We start from the raw sequence: 15734 nt of genomic DNA, 5'->3' as shown, positions 1-15734 counted from the left end.
CTTCATCACAATCTGTATTTACATGATTTTGACTTAGTACTGTTACTACACATTACTTTAATCTACACTTTCTCAAAATGGTTATCAATGCTAATATGAAATCATGCCATTCAATACATATTCATGTAACTGCACAAAGACAATAAAGGATAATTATTATACATTGTTATGAGAAACTCAACACAGTTCACTGAGCACATACTCCTGATTTAGTCATTATTATTCCTCAAGAAATGTCTATCTGACATACATGGAAAACCACTTTGTAAACCAGTATCCGTATACGAGAGTTTCTGTAGAATGTCTCTAAATACAATGTATGTACAGACGCCAAAAGCACTTTTGGAGTTCCTCTACAGTACATACGGTGTAGGTTTCTTGGACAAGTTTTCTCTTGGTTTCTGTTGTATTGTCAATGCTGACTCGCCACTGAAAATGCCTCTTCATCTCCGACTAGAGAAACAAATGTCTAGGAAACAAAATATTTTGAACTGGTCTTTCTCTTGAAAATGTGTGCTGATCTTTTTTAGTGACCCTGTCTACGATGCTGAGTAGACAGGCGGTTGGCAAGCAGACATGCTAGGGCAATGCCTGCCACCTGGGTAAAAGCAAGCCCCAGCACAGCAGCAGCGATGTGAAAGACGTTATCGTTGACGAAACTGAAGACTTTTTTGAAGCAACCATGCGAGTGAATGCCCACAGCTTCAATGCTTTCACTGCCCCCTTCTGGCAGAGGCCTGTTACGGCAGCCCTTGCGCCGTATGCAGCAGCTGTCTGGCACCGACACGGAATATGTATCATTGCCATAGCTGCCTGTTAGTGAAAGAGCATCCTGGGTAGCCCAGGCAGACGAGAGCCAGTCACGCCAGCCTTCTGCCCCACAGCACTTCAGCACCCTCTGGAGGCCGTCCAGAGCATCAGCGCGGCCTTCGTCTTCCCCGTACGCAAGCACTGCCCTCTGTAGACCACTTCGGAAACCTCCAGCAATGTCTTCCCTGTAGAAGAGCCCCGAAAGACCAGCAGCCAACCCTCCCATCAACGTGGCCAGCTGGAATAAGCCGTAGGCCCGCAGAAGGCAGGGCAGGTTGGCCGCCACCCCCAGACACCCAAGGAAACCCCAGGTTGTGACCGCAGCCCCTGTGGCTAGCAGTATCAGAGGGGCGTTGGGGTAGCGATTAGCAGACAGTAGCATGTAGTCAGCCAGGGAGGCTTGCGCCCAGACGCCCAGGGTGAAGATGGCCAGTCCTGCTGCCCAAAAGAGGCAGCTGAAAATGAGCAGCGCCAGGCGCAGCAGCGGCACCATCCCCACTGCACGGCAACATGGTGGGGAAGCGCCCACCCGAGGCACAGGGGGCGCCAGCGAGGCTTCAGAACCTAGCGACAGGGAGAGATGCTGGCGCTGCTGATGTTGCTGGTGGCTGTTATCCTCCTGGAATGGAGAAAGCTGGTTGGACCCAGGCAGAGCTGAGAGCCGACGGGCCAAAGCAGGTGAGGCGGGGGCTCCCAAGCCCCGTGGAGACGAAAGCCTTCGAGAGACGTGCTGATCTTTCACCCGACGAGGGCTCAGGCGGGCAGGCAGAGAGTCATAAGACGCGGTGGCGAGTGCACAGCTCATGGTCCCGTCTCTGCTTTTATCCACCGCCCACTCTCTCTCCCTCATTTACTCCTCCCTTTCCGTCTACTTCCTTTGTTTCGCAGTCTTTACTTGCATCCCTCATGCCCCCCCTATGCTCATTCTTTATAGCTAGCCATCAACTCTTGGCCCAACACACACACCCCCTCTTCACCATAAATTGTCCACAGCAAGGCATCACATGGCAGGCTTATCTTCATCCACAGCTACACCTCACGCTCTGCGGTATTTAGATGTTTATTTCCGACATTTATTCCGCTCGCTTGGCTGCAAAACCTACGTGCCACTGCAGCAAACGTCGTATCCAGTGTTGGAGCTGGCTCACTATATCTCTTCGGCAGGGGATGTATGGGGGTGGGGGGAGCATGGTGGATGTATAACTAGGATACCATGAACGCACCCCATCCGACTCCCTCTGCTGGCACAGGAGTCACTGTTCAGGAATAAAGCTGGAAGATCTGTGCAATTTGTGATTTTAATGGCCCTTTAAAAATATAACATCCCTACAGCTCATTCCATAGTCATTTTTTATATCATATCTTAGGCACCACACTGTTGCAGCAGACCGTGTGCACTCGGCGTGGATATGCATGAAAGAAGGCAGGCTGAATGAAATGTTATTTTGGATCAATACTAGTCAAGGGCATGTGTGGAGACTGTACTTTATGGCAAATGGGATTGAATACCTTTGGCATTCGTTAAATGACTTACTACCTGTGGGTTATAGAATCATAATTATACATGTAATTCCGGAACATGGACAGATAATTACCAAATAACCTTGCCTTAGCATAGCAGTGGAAGGAATTAAAATAAAGGTTTACTTCTAAACATTGATATTATGGAGCAGTTTAATTTGAACAAATTTAATGAAATAACAAACATGCCAATGTTACCAACTGTTTAATTCCAAGTGATGGGAATAGATGGAGTCAATTCTGAGAGTCAAATCCAGACAATAATCTTCTCAATTTTCCAAAAATCACAACAAGCCCTTTTCACACATGCACTTTTACACAGGAATTTAATAGTAATTAACAAGAAAGAATTAAGTTGCTGCTAAGATTGATGTAGCAATTTACCTGCACATGGCCTAACTTAGTAGATTTCCTGTTCAATTACCAGGAGGGCTTATGTGTGAACAGATGCCGATGAATTACCAGGAAAACAATGTCTTGATTATGGCCAGCAAAATGTTTTTACAGCGCTTTTGTTTTTACAATGTTGAGTTTTCATGTTTCAAAGGGAAAAATATCACCAGAGTGTATTTTGTACATGAGTTTTAGTGGCGTATTGAGAAGTGGCAAAATCTGACCATTAACCCCTTTAATTCTTCCAATATATCAAAAATTCCTTCATAAAAATGATGTAAGATCAAGATGTAAACAAAGTCATTAAGAGTAGATTGATGTGAAATGCTCTGTTCTAGAGAGTTAAACAACAGAGAAGTAAAGTACAGCCAATCAACTGATGTGTGAATTGTGGAAGGATGTATTTTTCAGACAGGCTTGTCTAGACAGTGGCAGAATATCTCTCCCATGAGAATACTGTAAAGGTTTCCCCTTTCCCATTAAATAAAATCATTTTCTTTCCCTATACTCACAGATTACCACGGAAATCCACAGTTTTACCGCTATCCCAACTCTCCTGCAGCTCTCTACTCTGGATACTTTTCCTGGCCAACTCAGAAAATTAAAGGAGGTCGCATGAGGTCAATTTAAAATGTAATCTTATAAGAAAATTAAATAATTACGAGAGTAAAAGAGGTTGATGTCATTTTGGCAAGCTATGCTAAACGGTGTTTTACTAAAAGCTCTATGATACATGGTTTACTTACTTGCTGAAATTGTTTTCTACTTACTGAAATTCAACATCTCAGGCTCGCCCTAAACACACACACACACGCACACACACACACATAGAGAGAGAGGGAACACTCAGATGATATTACTGGAGCTAAAAATAAAATGGTATCTCCCTCAGCAAGGCAAATAAAATGGGTTGTTGATCACAGGGGAAGTGATCCTCTGCTAAGCATCGGTCACTTCCCCACCCCCAGTCCAGCTCATGACCCCACAACCACTCCTTCACGCTATTATTCAGTTTCCTCACTATCTCTATCCTTTCATCCTCAGGAAATCATTATTGTCTTCTCCATTAATTAAATGCCCTTGTAAAACGGTGGGTCTCATTAGAAAAGGACAGCCATCAATAAACCTTGACGGCTAGACACCGCCGACTGGCTTCCACTGCCATTAATATGGTGCAAATAGAGATGAAGAGGTGAAAAGATGATAGGCACCACAGAGGGATTCAGATTGCTTGAGCTCAGGCATGGTTCACTGACAAACACACATGAAAACTGCACAAGCTTTGTTAGTAGGCACAGACTGAATACATCAGTTAAGACTGACATTTTTTTCCACTCTGTTAGTTCATGTGCCTGGTCATATTAAGCACAACCATATCACCACATCATTTAAAACACCAAATCCTTGTTTACTTGTAATCTTCCATCAAAGTGTAATACTTTCTGCTTCTAAAACATCTGATTTCATCACCGTGTACCAGCAGGCTGGGAAAATAATATTAACCTAACCTAATAATATGGCATTTCATCTCCCACTCCCACCCCACTTATCATCAAGAGAAATGTTCAGCTAGCTCAGAGACCCCAATTAACAGGACTAAACCATTTTTATTGATGCAAAAAAATTAAAAGCATTGTCAAAATTGCCTGTATTGCACCTTGTGGCAAACAACCAAACAAACACACCCACTCTGAACTGACGAGAAACATGAACCGACTGAACTTTCTAGTTCTAGTTAATTTCCCAACTGCTCAAGAGAAGCTAGAACCATAATAATAATAACAATAACCACGATTAACGATTCAGCTGTCTTGGTGGTTTTATGTCACTCTAAAATGTCTAATTTGACTAATTAGCTAGCATGATTACCAGTTAACTTACCTAATTGGTTGATATGAAACAATTCACAGCACTGTTCTGTGCACCCACACAAATGTCTGCATTGGCACTCTGTAAAATAAAAACTCTCTATAAGTAAAAAATCTAATAATAGTAATCAACACATCAACCTAGCATCCTGTTTTACATTCTGACACTCTTATTGGTGAGGGTGTAATATGTTGGCAATTTCATCTTCATTTGAAAGGGTTGTTAAATTGTCATTGGCTTCAGCTGCAAGTGTTCCCAAAGACACAGGATCTCTTACTAGGATTAATACTGCTTAAAACAGCTCTACCTGCCTTTGAAAGCTAAAAACTAAGTAAAATCCACTACATAGTGGGTACTTAAGGAATTACAAGAATAAGCCTCAAACAAAACAGGATTTCACTGCTATTGCCAACGTTGTGTCTGTTATGTTTAAATTTACTTTTAATTGTTCCGTAAATTGAGCTGCTTCCATGCTGACTGGACGCACATCATCCACCCAGAAATACAGCCATCATGTTTACAAACATTCTGATTTGGCCTATAGGACTGTGTGAGATATATTCATGGGGTTGCCAGTCTTATGATTTTAGTTCTATGCACAGAAGTATTAGCTTGCATGTATCAATATTCATATTTCGACTCCTTAAATGACTCATAATTCAGAGGGACATTTAAGTGCAGATGAGACAAAACGTTTGCTGTTTATGTTCTAATGTAGGTTAACAATAAATTATAGGTTTGGCAGCATAAGGTGCCATGTCGCCTCACTATTCAGTTAGATTTTATACTACTGCAATGTTCAAAAGGAGCAACTAGCAGTAAAAGACAATACATTTTTAGGAGCATTTGTCTAAAACGGACTACAAATGCTGTTGCATAAATGTCGTCACCATCACACGGCCATTAAGAAACCACAGTTAGGGAGTGATACACACTTCATGCACATGAGTTATAATATTTGTGATGTAGTGATTTCCTTAACTCTTTAACTGAGCATACACTGTATGTCTTTTAAAACCTGAACAGATTTCTAAAACAAAGAGCATTTCACACTTGATATCAGTCTTTTACAGAATTTCTTGTCTTTTTTGTGAACTTGCACACTGAACGATAAGACAAAAACAGGGTATAACACATATAATATGTTTTGGCTATGAAAAAGTTCCAAAATCCCAGATCCCCCGTTATCACATAATACAAACAGAGCTAAAATGGACTGGGCCTGCTTGTACCATGGTGTGCACACAAAAAGCGTAGCAAAAACACAAAATGGGAATGAATATAGGGTTGAGAAATGCAGTTATCACAGCCAGAGCTGGAGAATATTTCACTACAAACTGGCAGCTGAGTTGAAAGGTTAACAAAATTGGGCCCGACTTTACCCAATCAAACAGATTTGTAATGAGAGTGACTTGACATCCGAGTCCATACATGTTTAGTCCTAAATATTATGAAGGCTCTTATTGTCCATATGTAGAGCGTAGCCTTCTCCTAGCGCTCTCATTGGCCTGAATCACTCATTCTGTTACACTGCTGAAGGTTTCACACTTCAGGACTCTTGAACATTTTGAGTCATAAAAATCAAACGTTTGAAAATATCTGAAGGCCTCAGATCACTCTGGTGGGCGACTGGAAGGCTAAAGAGTGATTTGTTCCCATTCTCACACTACCAGATCATTCACATTGTTACATCATCATCGTCTTCCAGTTGAGCTCCCGATCTGGAAAATTTGTCAGTCAAAGCAAACTGGGATTAAAATCGGGCTAATGAAATTGGGCCCAACTTTACAGAATAAGACAGATTTGTCACTGGTTCTCATTTTGTCCACCAGGAAAGCGTAAAACATCCATTGATTTTTGTCAGTGGAGTGGGAGCATGTTGTTCAGTAGCACTGCAACATTTTGCTTTCAAGTTATTATTCAATTATATTATGTTCACAGTTATGTGGGTTTAAGCTGTTTCTATATTTTCCCTATAGTGAAATGAATGATGCCGTAGATCTGCACTTTCCCTCCCTATACCACGTTTCATTCAGAAATACATCACAGTACAGAAGGAAAATGCAAACCTAGCTTTAAACTGTAAGTGTTAATTCAACACTGGGGATTTTGCTCCATAGCACTGCGTGCCACCTAGAATTTAAAATATTACAGGATCCCAAACGACAAAACCTCAACGTTTTATTCCAGATCTTTGATGATGAAACCATCACATGAAATGCTTTAAGTATTACACTTAAGACCCTTTAAGATGATTAAAACTAGCTTTTCAGCTCTCTTGAAAATGTTACGTTTTGTAGCTCCTAGGTTTTCTCACAGCTGTGAGACTCTGTTCTCCAATTTGGTTTCCTCTATATAATGAATGTCATGAGTTCAGTGTAATTTTTATCACATACTTATAATGAAATAAAAATTATGTATAATTTAAACTACATAATTTAAACTATAATTTAATTTTGGCTTAAAACCAGCAGAGAGCCAGTTGTTGAAAACTGAACTTACACATCAGAAAATCTAGCATAGCTAGATAGCTAGCGTAACCTAAAGACCCAGGGAACCTAATTGTGTTTTTGTTTCTAATTACGTTTATTTTGTTCTTGCAGGCAAACAGTAAACATGTACTAAGCATGCCTTTTAAATAATGTTCCGATAATCAATAAATGACCGAAATATTTCACCATATTTCTCTCCTCTCTCCTCACATTGCAATGAAAGCTAAAGCTAAAGCTAACCCAGTACAACCAAAACCTAGCGAGTTAGACCGCTACCACCAATACGGCTGAGGTGTGATTAAAAATCCATGCTAGTGCCCCTGAGGTCTCTCGCCCTCTACATCCAACATTGTTTATGTCACAAATGTTGTTGTTTATGTTATGTGTGTACTCAGAGGAGGACCACAGGGTTTAGGGTGCCTTTTGGGACAGACCCTCTCTACCCCAGAAAGACACCAATACGAGAATTGGGCGTTGATGCCAATATCCTTTTCATGTACTATTCTGCCTATGCTGGTGCCGATAAAGGTTATAGAATGTAGAAATTCAGAACACATCTACCTGAATTAGCATAACAGAGAAATATAACACTCACTTGTTAGGACTGCAAATGCAGTAAAATGATCTGGACTACAGCACCTCATCTGATATCTGTGTGAAATATCATTGCGCATCCCTCCCCAAAACAAGATCAGCTCTACTCTGTCGAAGGAGAAAAAAAGCTGATCTCAATAGTGTATTAAAAAAAGAATCACAGATTTCTGAATTCTTGCTCCAGAATCCCTCTTAGGAGAAAAGAGGAGACTGACATTTAATTGTTAAGGAAATGTGGAGACAAATGAAGAGTCTTCCACACTGATAGACTGCTGGAAGATTTCTGAGGTTTAGAAGAAGAAAATGTTGATTTCGCTTTCACTATTAAGTACATAAGAAAGGACTGGAGGGGGATGAGTCAGACACTAAAGAATCATCTATGAGACAATGGTGAGACAAAGTGAGAAAAATCTAACAGGACTAACTAATAAGCAAAGAGAGCCACACACTGTCTAACAAGGCAGAGCAGTCAAATATCCTCTGTAACAAATATGAAGTTTATCAGTTTTTAACATGAAGTAAATTTAATGAGCTATATCAGCTAACGTCCTATTTTGGTGCTGGCTTTCTGTTACACGTAGCTCGCCAACAAAAATACACTGCCGCACATAACTAGTATTATTTTACTAACAGCCCGTAAAGATCACTGTGTACCGCAGGTCGCCTGTCCTCCGCTCCTGAAGGGGCGCTCCTCTCTGCTGAACTGACCGAGCCGCAGATCCGGGCCACTTCCGCTCCTGTGGTTGTTCGCTGCTTCGTTCAGCTTCACGGCAAAAACACACTAGCAGTCGTTTTGTTTCCTTTTTTATGATATGAGCCTGTCGATATTTGTCCCACTGGATTAAAAACGTGCTTCTGGGTTTTTTATACAGGCATCATGGAGCTGGTCGGGTCGGAGGGTCGTCAGAGAAGTGAGTAGAGTGTGGAGGGGCTGAGGAGCTCTAAAGTGGCGCCGTTTGGAGAGAGTGAAGCTAGTGGCAAAAACACCAGTGTCACCGCCAGAGGCCTGTCACAATATTCACCGAGGTTCACCTCAGCAAAACAGCACACAGAAGCCTCTAGGCCAGAGCGAATTAACTTACACAGGCCTTACCGTGTTGTTTCAGGGTTTGGTGTCTGAAATACACATTACACTTTAGCTGTTATGCTAACAAGCACAGACACTTAACCAGCAGCAGCAGCACTGAGTTAACTTGGCTGACCTGCTTAATTCAGGCTGTTTGAATGGTTACTACTAAGTCTGCTTATAGCTTAAAAGTGTATTATAAATACATTTTTAAATGCTAAAAGCGTATTTGTAAGTAGCCTTGTTCTGTCCCAACTACAAAATTAACATAATACTGTAACATTTAAATTTTACGTATGAATGTGTGTGTGTGTGTGTGTGTGTGTGTGGGGAGGGTTAGCTGAGTTGTTTTTGCATGTGGCAAAAACACGAGATATAACGTTTCTTGTGACAAATGTACAAAGTTCAGAATATAAACATTTTCTCAGGTTTAAGCCATGCATACAGAGCAAAATGTTACTATACATTTCAAATCATGGACACAATCTGCACTGAGATCCTGGAAGGGAGTAAAAGGTGAAACATAATTATTACTGGTTACTGGTTCAGCTGATAATTATTTCATTTTTAAAAACTACTAAGCTTTAAAATCAGCATATTAAGCGCTTCGCTTGAGATGAGCACCTTAAAGTAAGCCGTCATGCTGAAACCATTCACTCTCTGACCCCACAGGAAGAAAAGCACAGCTAACATCATCACATCACATCACACAGTGTGAGTGAGTGATATTTCCTTATAGATTTTTTACAGGATTGAATCAGCTTCATTCTTGTTTTTTTTTTTTTTACTCCCAGTATCCGATCCAGCTTTTTCCGTTACCCAATACCAAAACCAATACCCATCGATACTGATTTTTGAGCCAGAAGTCACTATAGTTCAATTGAACATTATTGAAAAACCAAAATTTTGTCTATGGTATGATGAATCATGCTTCATATGACCAGGCGCATGAACAAGGTGGGGGAAAAAGTCTCGTTTTTGATTCGCCTTCCTTGCAGAAGAGAGCATGTATGTCAAATGCAAATCAAATCAGTGTCATGTAGGTGAACAGGTATCTCAGAAATGAATTAAGCATGTCTCTAGCTCTGGCTGCCAGGTTTGCATTGCTAGATTGGAGTGCACTGAATTCCACAGAGACATCAAAGGCCAAGATGACAGGAACAGAGCCTGATCCTATAATATAATAAAGAGGTTCTCTGGTCTGAAAGTTTCATGTAAGATAACTCTACTTTCTTTCTGCATTTCAGCCCCTGCTCTCCCTCTTTCTGCCCTGCGCCTCGTGGTGCCGCCTCTGCGACTGATGTCAGCGTTCTTGTGGCAAGTGGTTCAGCGTCGCAACATAATACATTATGGGAAGTTTGAGCAGTTTGTTGTGTTGGTTTCGGAAACAGTACCAGACATCATGAGCCAAAGCCTGGTTAATAAGCTGATCTTTCACCTACGAAAAAAGGTAAACTTCAAATCAGCTGTTTCGTGCTAAATGCACAGGTTTTTTACTATTCTGTGAAAACAGAACAGAAATGGCATTAGTAGAATGTCAGTCTGTCACATCTGGATCACTACCTTATCCAAAATGTGTATGATTTTGATCTGCTTTGTGACTGAATTCTGTCCTGTAGGTGATTTTAGAGCTTTGTCTTAAGGACAACACACCTGATATCTGGATAATTCAAGCACATTTGGATACACTTCGCAATCTCACCCAGAAAGTAGGTGAAATTTTTTTTTCACATTTTACAGTACAATGTCTGAAACATGATTTTAACCCTGTCACAATCATGAATATGTAAGTTAGATTAATTTGTCTATTTTGTTTATGGTAATTGGAAGTTGTTAGACACAGCTCCAGCTCAGATAAAGCATTACTCACCGCCACCCTCTGAAGGTGTTTTTAATAAACATCAAATAAACAAACATTACTCACCACTGCCTTATAAAGGCTTTTGTTGTTTTACAAAAAATTCTTCCTTCTTTTATTTACATGCATTTGATGTGATGTTTCCAAATCATACTGTAATTTTCTGAACTTCTGAACTTATCACAGTGCAAAGATGTGGAAAGTGAAATCATGAATACCAAATTCATAAAGATGATCCATAGCATTTTGGAAGACACAGCTAAGAGAGAGAGCTTTCTTCAGGTTAGACATGAATTCTCTTTTCATTTTCATCTATCCATTCAGCCCTTCTTTGCTTCGCTTTTGATGTTTTTCTTATTGGCCTTATTTACTCATTCTATGAAGCCCATATGTTGTCTTTTCAGAATGTGTTTCCTGTGGAGTTTGGCTCTGGATATGACGCAGTACTGCAGAGCTTAGCGTGGGAGTTCCTGAAACGAGTGGATGAACTGCTGCCGGTGCCAAACCTCAAAGAGGTGAGCCATCTAATTCTCTTGCACAGCAACATCTTTATTTAGCATATGTTGTTTACTAGCTCCTAACCTCAATAAATGGAACCACCAGCCTTTGACAAAAGCAAGGACAAAATCCTACACACAAAGGAATTAAATACGTGGGCCCTAGTAATAGTGAATAATGTTAGCCAAAGTCATAAGAAAATATTCATTTTTTAGTCCTTTGTGAAATAGTCATGTAATTAGATTTTTTTAAATATAAAAATGAACAGTAATTCTACAAAATGTGCAGAAGTGTGGACATTGATCTGTCAGTTTATTCGGTACATCTACCTGTCTACTCATATGCCATTGCATCAGGTTCTATTATCATACAGGTGCACTTGGTAAGTTTACTACTGACTGTAGCTCATCTTTTACTGTACAGTTTATCAGCCCCTCTCCTCCCATTCATTATCGTAAAGGGACCACCGTAGGGCCGCTGCTGGCCACATATATTTATTGATTAGTGGACTGTTCTCAGTGCAGCAGTGACACTCACATGATGGTTGTATGGTAGCGTTTTCAGTGCTGGAGCATTTAGTGCTAAGTTGAGAACAGCTTGAGAGTCAGCAAAATCCAAGTGTGTCTCTATGGTCAGAAGGTAAACACTAATGAAAGACTAGAAGCTAATGCATCACACACTGGAATGGCAGTGACACAGGGTCAGTAGTTCATTTGTAATCATACAATCGCTAGATCAGACAGAACAACTGTGATTGGGATTTATAAATTATGAACTTATATAAACTATTTGACTTTAATTACTTTTTTACTGAATTTCGTATGAGATCTCAGAAGCTACTGTCAAATAATTGGCATCAATGAACACAGTGAACAATATGAATGTTAGTGAATATCAGTGAATTAAATGAAATTTAATTTTGAATTAAGCTATTAAAAATACATGAAAAAATAAAATCCAAGGTTTAACTATACATTGCTCCATCACTTTAGATCAGAAAAGGTTTTGTGGCATTTTTCCTTATACTAATTTAGTTGTGGAACACAAGCTCTTAAGTTGTGGATTCCTGTGTATGAAAAAAAATGCTGTCAATCACAGGCAAACGTACACTTTCACACGGATCCCACAATTTGTGAAAATTTTGTAATTGAAGATGAAATTAAATAGATAAATTGGGAATATAAAGGTTGTGAAATCTGTAATTCAATTAGGTCATTCTCTGTCAATCTTTTACCATGAGTATCCTACATTTCTTCAGACAGCTACATGGCTATGTGGTGGCATGTCTGCCATGGAGGATATTGTGCAGCCACTCTCTGACCCAGCAGAAATAAGGGACGTGCTACAGCACTTCAAAACCAAAAGGCATAGCAGCATAAATGGTAAGCATCTGAAGTACAGTTACTGCAGGCTAACATTTTACCTTATATCACTGTATAGCACTAATAAATATAAACAGTTGTTCTAACACAACTGTCCTTGTTCATTAGTTAAATTTTTAAAGCATGGAAAATTTTGGAAGGCCTTGCTTGAAATTGAGACCCCTTCATTACCCCTCATAAAAGGGTTAAGCAAGTTTGACTAAATGTATACACACGAGTGATTGTGGTGGTGTTCTAAAATTATTAACATTACTATGAAATTATGATTATGTGTAGGCGTAGTCTTACTTGAGATTTCTTTTCTGACAGCATCCATCCACACAACAAATGAAGTTGTTTGTATGCCCCTCTCGGCTGACGGAGGGCAAATCTTCTCTTCAGCATCTGTTGAACAAGAGACGGTCGTACCTGCCAGTTCGATTGCACAAGAGAAAATCTCGCATCCCTCATCAGTTGCACAAGAGGCAATCATCATTGCACAAGCAGTGACTGAAAACCAGTCAGAGTGTGACAGTGCTGCTGCCACTATAATGAGTCCCACCCCTAGTGACACTGAGGAGGCAGAACCTTTGGTGGACAACATCGCGGTGGCCACCACAGTTGGGGTCGAGGGTGAACTAGAAGAGGACACGGTTTACGAAGAGAACAATACAGGGATTTGTGAAGTCCAGCAAATCTACCTCACTGCAGATGGGTCTACTGTCATTGTTTCAGAGCTGGACAACGGTGAAGAGGAAGCCACTCAGCTGCAGTTTCTGGAACAACCAGAAGACATGGAGTCTCCTGAGGTAAGGGAAATAAGCATTGAAGAGTGGATCTCAGAGATGGCTGGAAAGGTGATTTCTCTTCCAACCTTGACCTCTCCTCCTTCTGTAGAGGTTGTTTCAGAGGAGAAGACATACGTTCCTATCATTGAAAGACCACCGTCTATAAAGACCATCATTAACAGAAAAAGTATACCCTTTCAGGCAGCACTAGGTAGAAAGGTTATGGCAGTGCCTGCTGAGTCTCAGCTGACACAAGAGGCGGGCGAGAAGAAGCACGCGTGTCGCTTGTGTAAGAAAGAGTTCCGCTACGATTGCCAGCTGAAGAACCACATGCGCACGCACACGGGCGAAAGGCCTTTCCAGTGTTCGGACTGCGGCAAAAGCTTCAGATGTCTCAGTTTTCTGTCCAATCACATTAAAACGCACTCGCTCGCCAGGCCCTTCAAATGTGTGCTGTGCAATAAGACTTTCCGCAAAAAAGCAGACCTCATCAAGCACGTTCGCGTGCACACAGGCGAGAAACCGTACAAGTGCAACATCTGCGGGAAACGCTTTTCTCAGGGCTCGTACCTGAAGATCCATCGCGAATGCCACACCTCGGAAAACCTCCATCAATGCCCTCACTGCGAAAAATCCTTCCCGACCGCGTTCAAACTGTCCATCCACGTCCGTTATCACTCCATGGCGCGCTCGTACCAGTGCAACGTGTGCGGCAAAAGCTTCATCTATGCCAGTCTGCTGAAGAGGCACAAGGGGTATCATGCAGGGGAGCGCAAGTACTTGTGCTCTATATGCGGCAAGTCCTTTGTGTACATGTTTGACTTAAACAAGCATGTGCGCAACCACGAGAAACCTCGCATGCAGATCCCATGCACCCTTTGCCACAAGACGTTAGCCGGACCCGAGATGCTGCGATGCCACATGCGCATCCACACGGGAGAGCGGCCCTTCAGCTGCAAGGTGTGCGGCAAGGCTTTCTCCCAGATCGGGAACATGAAGAGGCACGAACGCGTGCACACGGGTGAGCGCCCGTTCACCTGCAAGGAATGCGGCAAGACCTACAAGCACTCGTCCCACCTGAAGACGCACATGCTGAACCACACAGGCGAGCGGCCCTGGCAGTGCTCCCACTGCGGCAAGAGCTTCAAGTTCTCAGCACCCCTTAAGAAGCATGAGCGGACTCACCTGGCTGAGCAAGGGGAGCACAGGGGTTTCGACCAAACCCGTGGCCGCAAAAAAAGCGAAACCAAAAACCCCTAAAGGACAAAGAGCTCGAGCGCTTTCTTGCCTGTTTGAGTATCGCTGTGATCCTTGTCTGATCTGGCTGAGCTTCAGTTCTGAGCTCAGTATCTTTACAGGCTTCCATGCTAATAAAAGAAAGGTCGTCTTCTAGGGAATGTCACAGAGGGGTTTAATAGAAAACTCCTCTGGGAATGGAGGTGATGGAGAAAATGCAAATGTGTTACAACAAGTACACAAATGAGTTGTCTTGCCCTGCAATCTTGCTCAGTTAGAAGGAGCATTATTAATGTCTTTAGGACATGGAGGAGATATGGAGGAAATCAGAGGAAATGTCTATCGCTTAGAGGTACACAGAAGGTAGACACAGTCAGAAGGAGCTGTTCCAGGTACCGATCAAGTATAAGCGTAAATGATGCACAACAGATGTAGAAGTTTGTTGAAATATTCAGCAGAGATACTTTATAAGCGAGTGCTTTCATACACAGAGGACATATTTTCATACTTTTTTTGTTTTGTTTAATCAGAACTGTTTTCTAAGAAGTTTTGGGAGCACATGGAAGTAGTTCCATTCTTGGAATGGTCCAACAGAATCTGTTGGTGCTTATATAGATGAAGTGAATAAGTATTCTGTACCAGGAACAGTGATTAGGAGCAGTAAATATTCCTAAAGATGCGCTATTCACATTGTGCTAGCATAATGGCAAAATCATGTTAAATAAAATGATAAGTTATGTTTGGGGAAAATTAAACTTTGGGCTGTTTTTTTTTTTTTTAAACACACCATATATAAATCTTTTAACTCATGCTTTGAGTTAGAAGTTCACAGTAAGGAAACAGAAGAAAAATTGTACATTTAACTTGTTACTAATAGTGAGGTCTAAAGTATTTTGGATTTTTGGATTCAATAAATTATCGCACCACATTCAGAGGTGCTGTTTTTCTTGGCATGGCTAATACATTACACTGAAAAGGGAAAGGTTATAATACAAAAAGGTTTGTATGCAAAATATATACTGTACCATGGGGGAAAAATATAAGCAATATTATGGTTTTCTTTATTCAGATGTGTTATTTGCAGTTGTGGTTATGCATTTTTATAGCTATATAAGCTCAGGTGATCATTTGTCTTTTCACTTTGGACAGGCATCCTCCTCTTACTTCCATTGAACTACTGACAAAAATAAGCTATTGTCTACCAGTATAAAGTGGAACAGATTAGTGGTCTTAGTGGAATTGGACTCT

General features: G+C 41.2%; 2 protein-coding genes across 3 annotated transcripts; one reads left to right on the top strand and one right to left on the bottom strand.

The window, feature by feature from the left end:
• Window positions 1–448: 448 nt before the first annotated feature.
• LOC118812205 (tetraspanin-7-like) lies at window positions 449–1793 on the bottom strand. The gene has a single exon (XM_036577001.1). The coding sequence runs from the start codon at window positions 1658–1660 to the stop codon at window positions 527–529; it is 1134 nt and encodes a 377-aa protein (XP_036432894.1). The 5' UTR covers window positions 1661–1793; the 3' UTR covers window positions 449–526.
• Window positions 1794–8407: 6614 nt separating this feature from the next.
• si:dkey-14d8.1 (zinc finger protein 3 homolog) lies at window positions 8408–15414 on the top strand. 2 transcript variants are annotated; one of them, XM_036576999.1, is made up of 8 exons: window positions 8408–8590; window positions 9418–9463; window positions 9993–10195; window positions 10365–10454; window positions 10790–10885; window positions 11008–11118; window positions 12360–12483; window positions 12793–15414. In XM_036576999.1, exons 3-8 carry the CDS (start codon window positions 10046–10048, stop codon window positions 14508–14510), a joined length of 2289 nt encoding a protein of 762 aa, XP_036432892.1. In that variant the 5' UTR covers window positions 8408–8590; window positions 9418–9463; window positions 9993–10045; the 3' UTR covers window positions 14511–15414. The 2 variants fall into 2 exon arrangements, with proteins under 2 accessions (XP_036432892.1, XP_036432891.1); XM_036576998.1 differs by lacking the exon at window positions 9418–9463.
• Window positions 15415–15734: the final 320 nt, after the last annotated feature.

This window comes from Colossoma macropomum, unplaced genomic scaffold, assembly GCF_904425465.1.
Source record: "Colossoma macropomum unplaced genomic scaffold, Colossoma_macropomum, whole genome shotgun sequence".
Lineage (NCBI taxonomy): Eukaryota > Metazoa > Chordata > Actinopteri > Characiformes > Serrasalmidae > Colossoma > Colossoma macropomum.
Note: the sequence above shows the minus strand (reverse complement) of the source record. Positions and strands in the feature narration are given on the sequence as shown.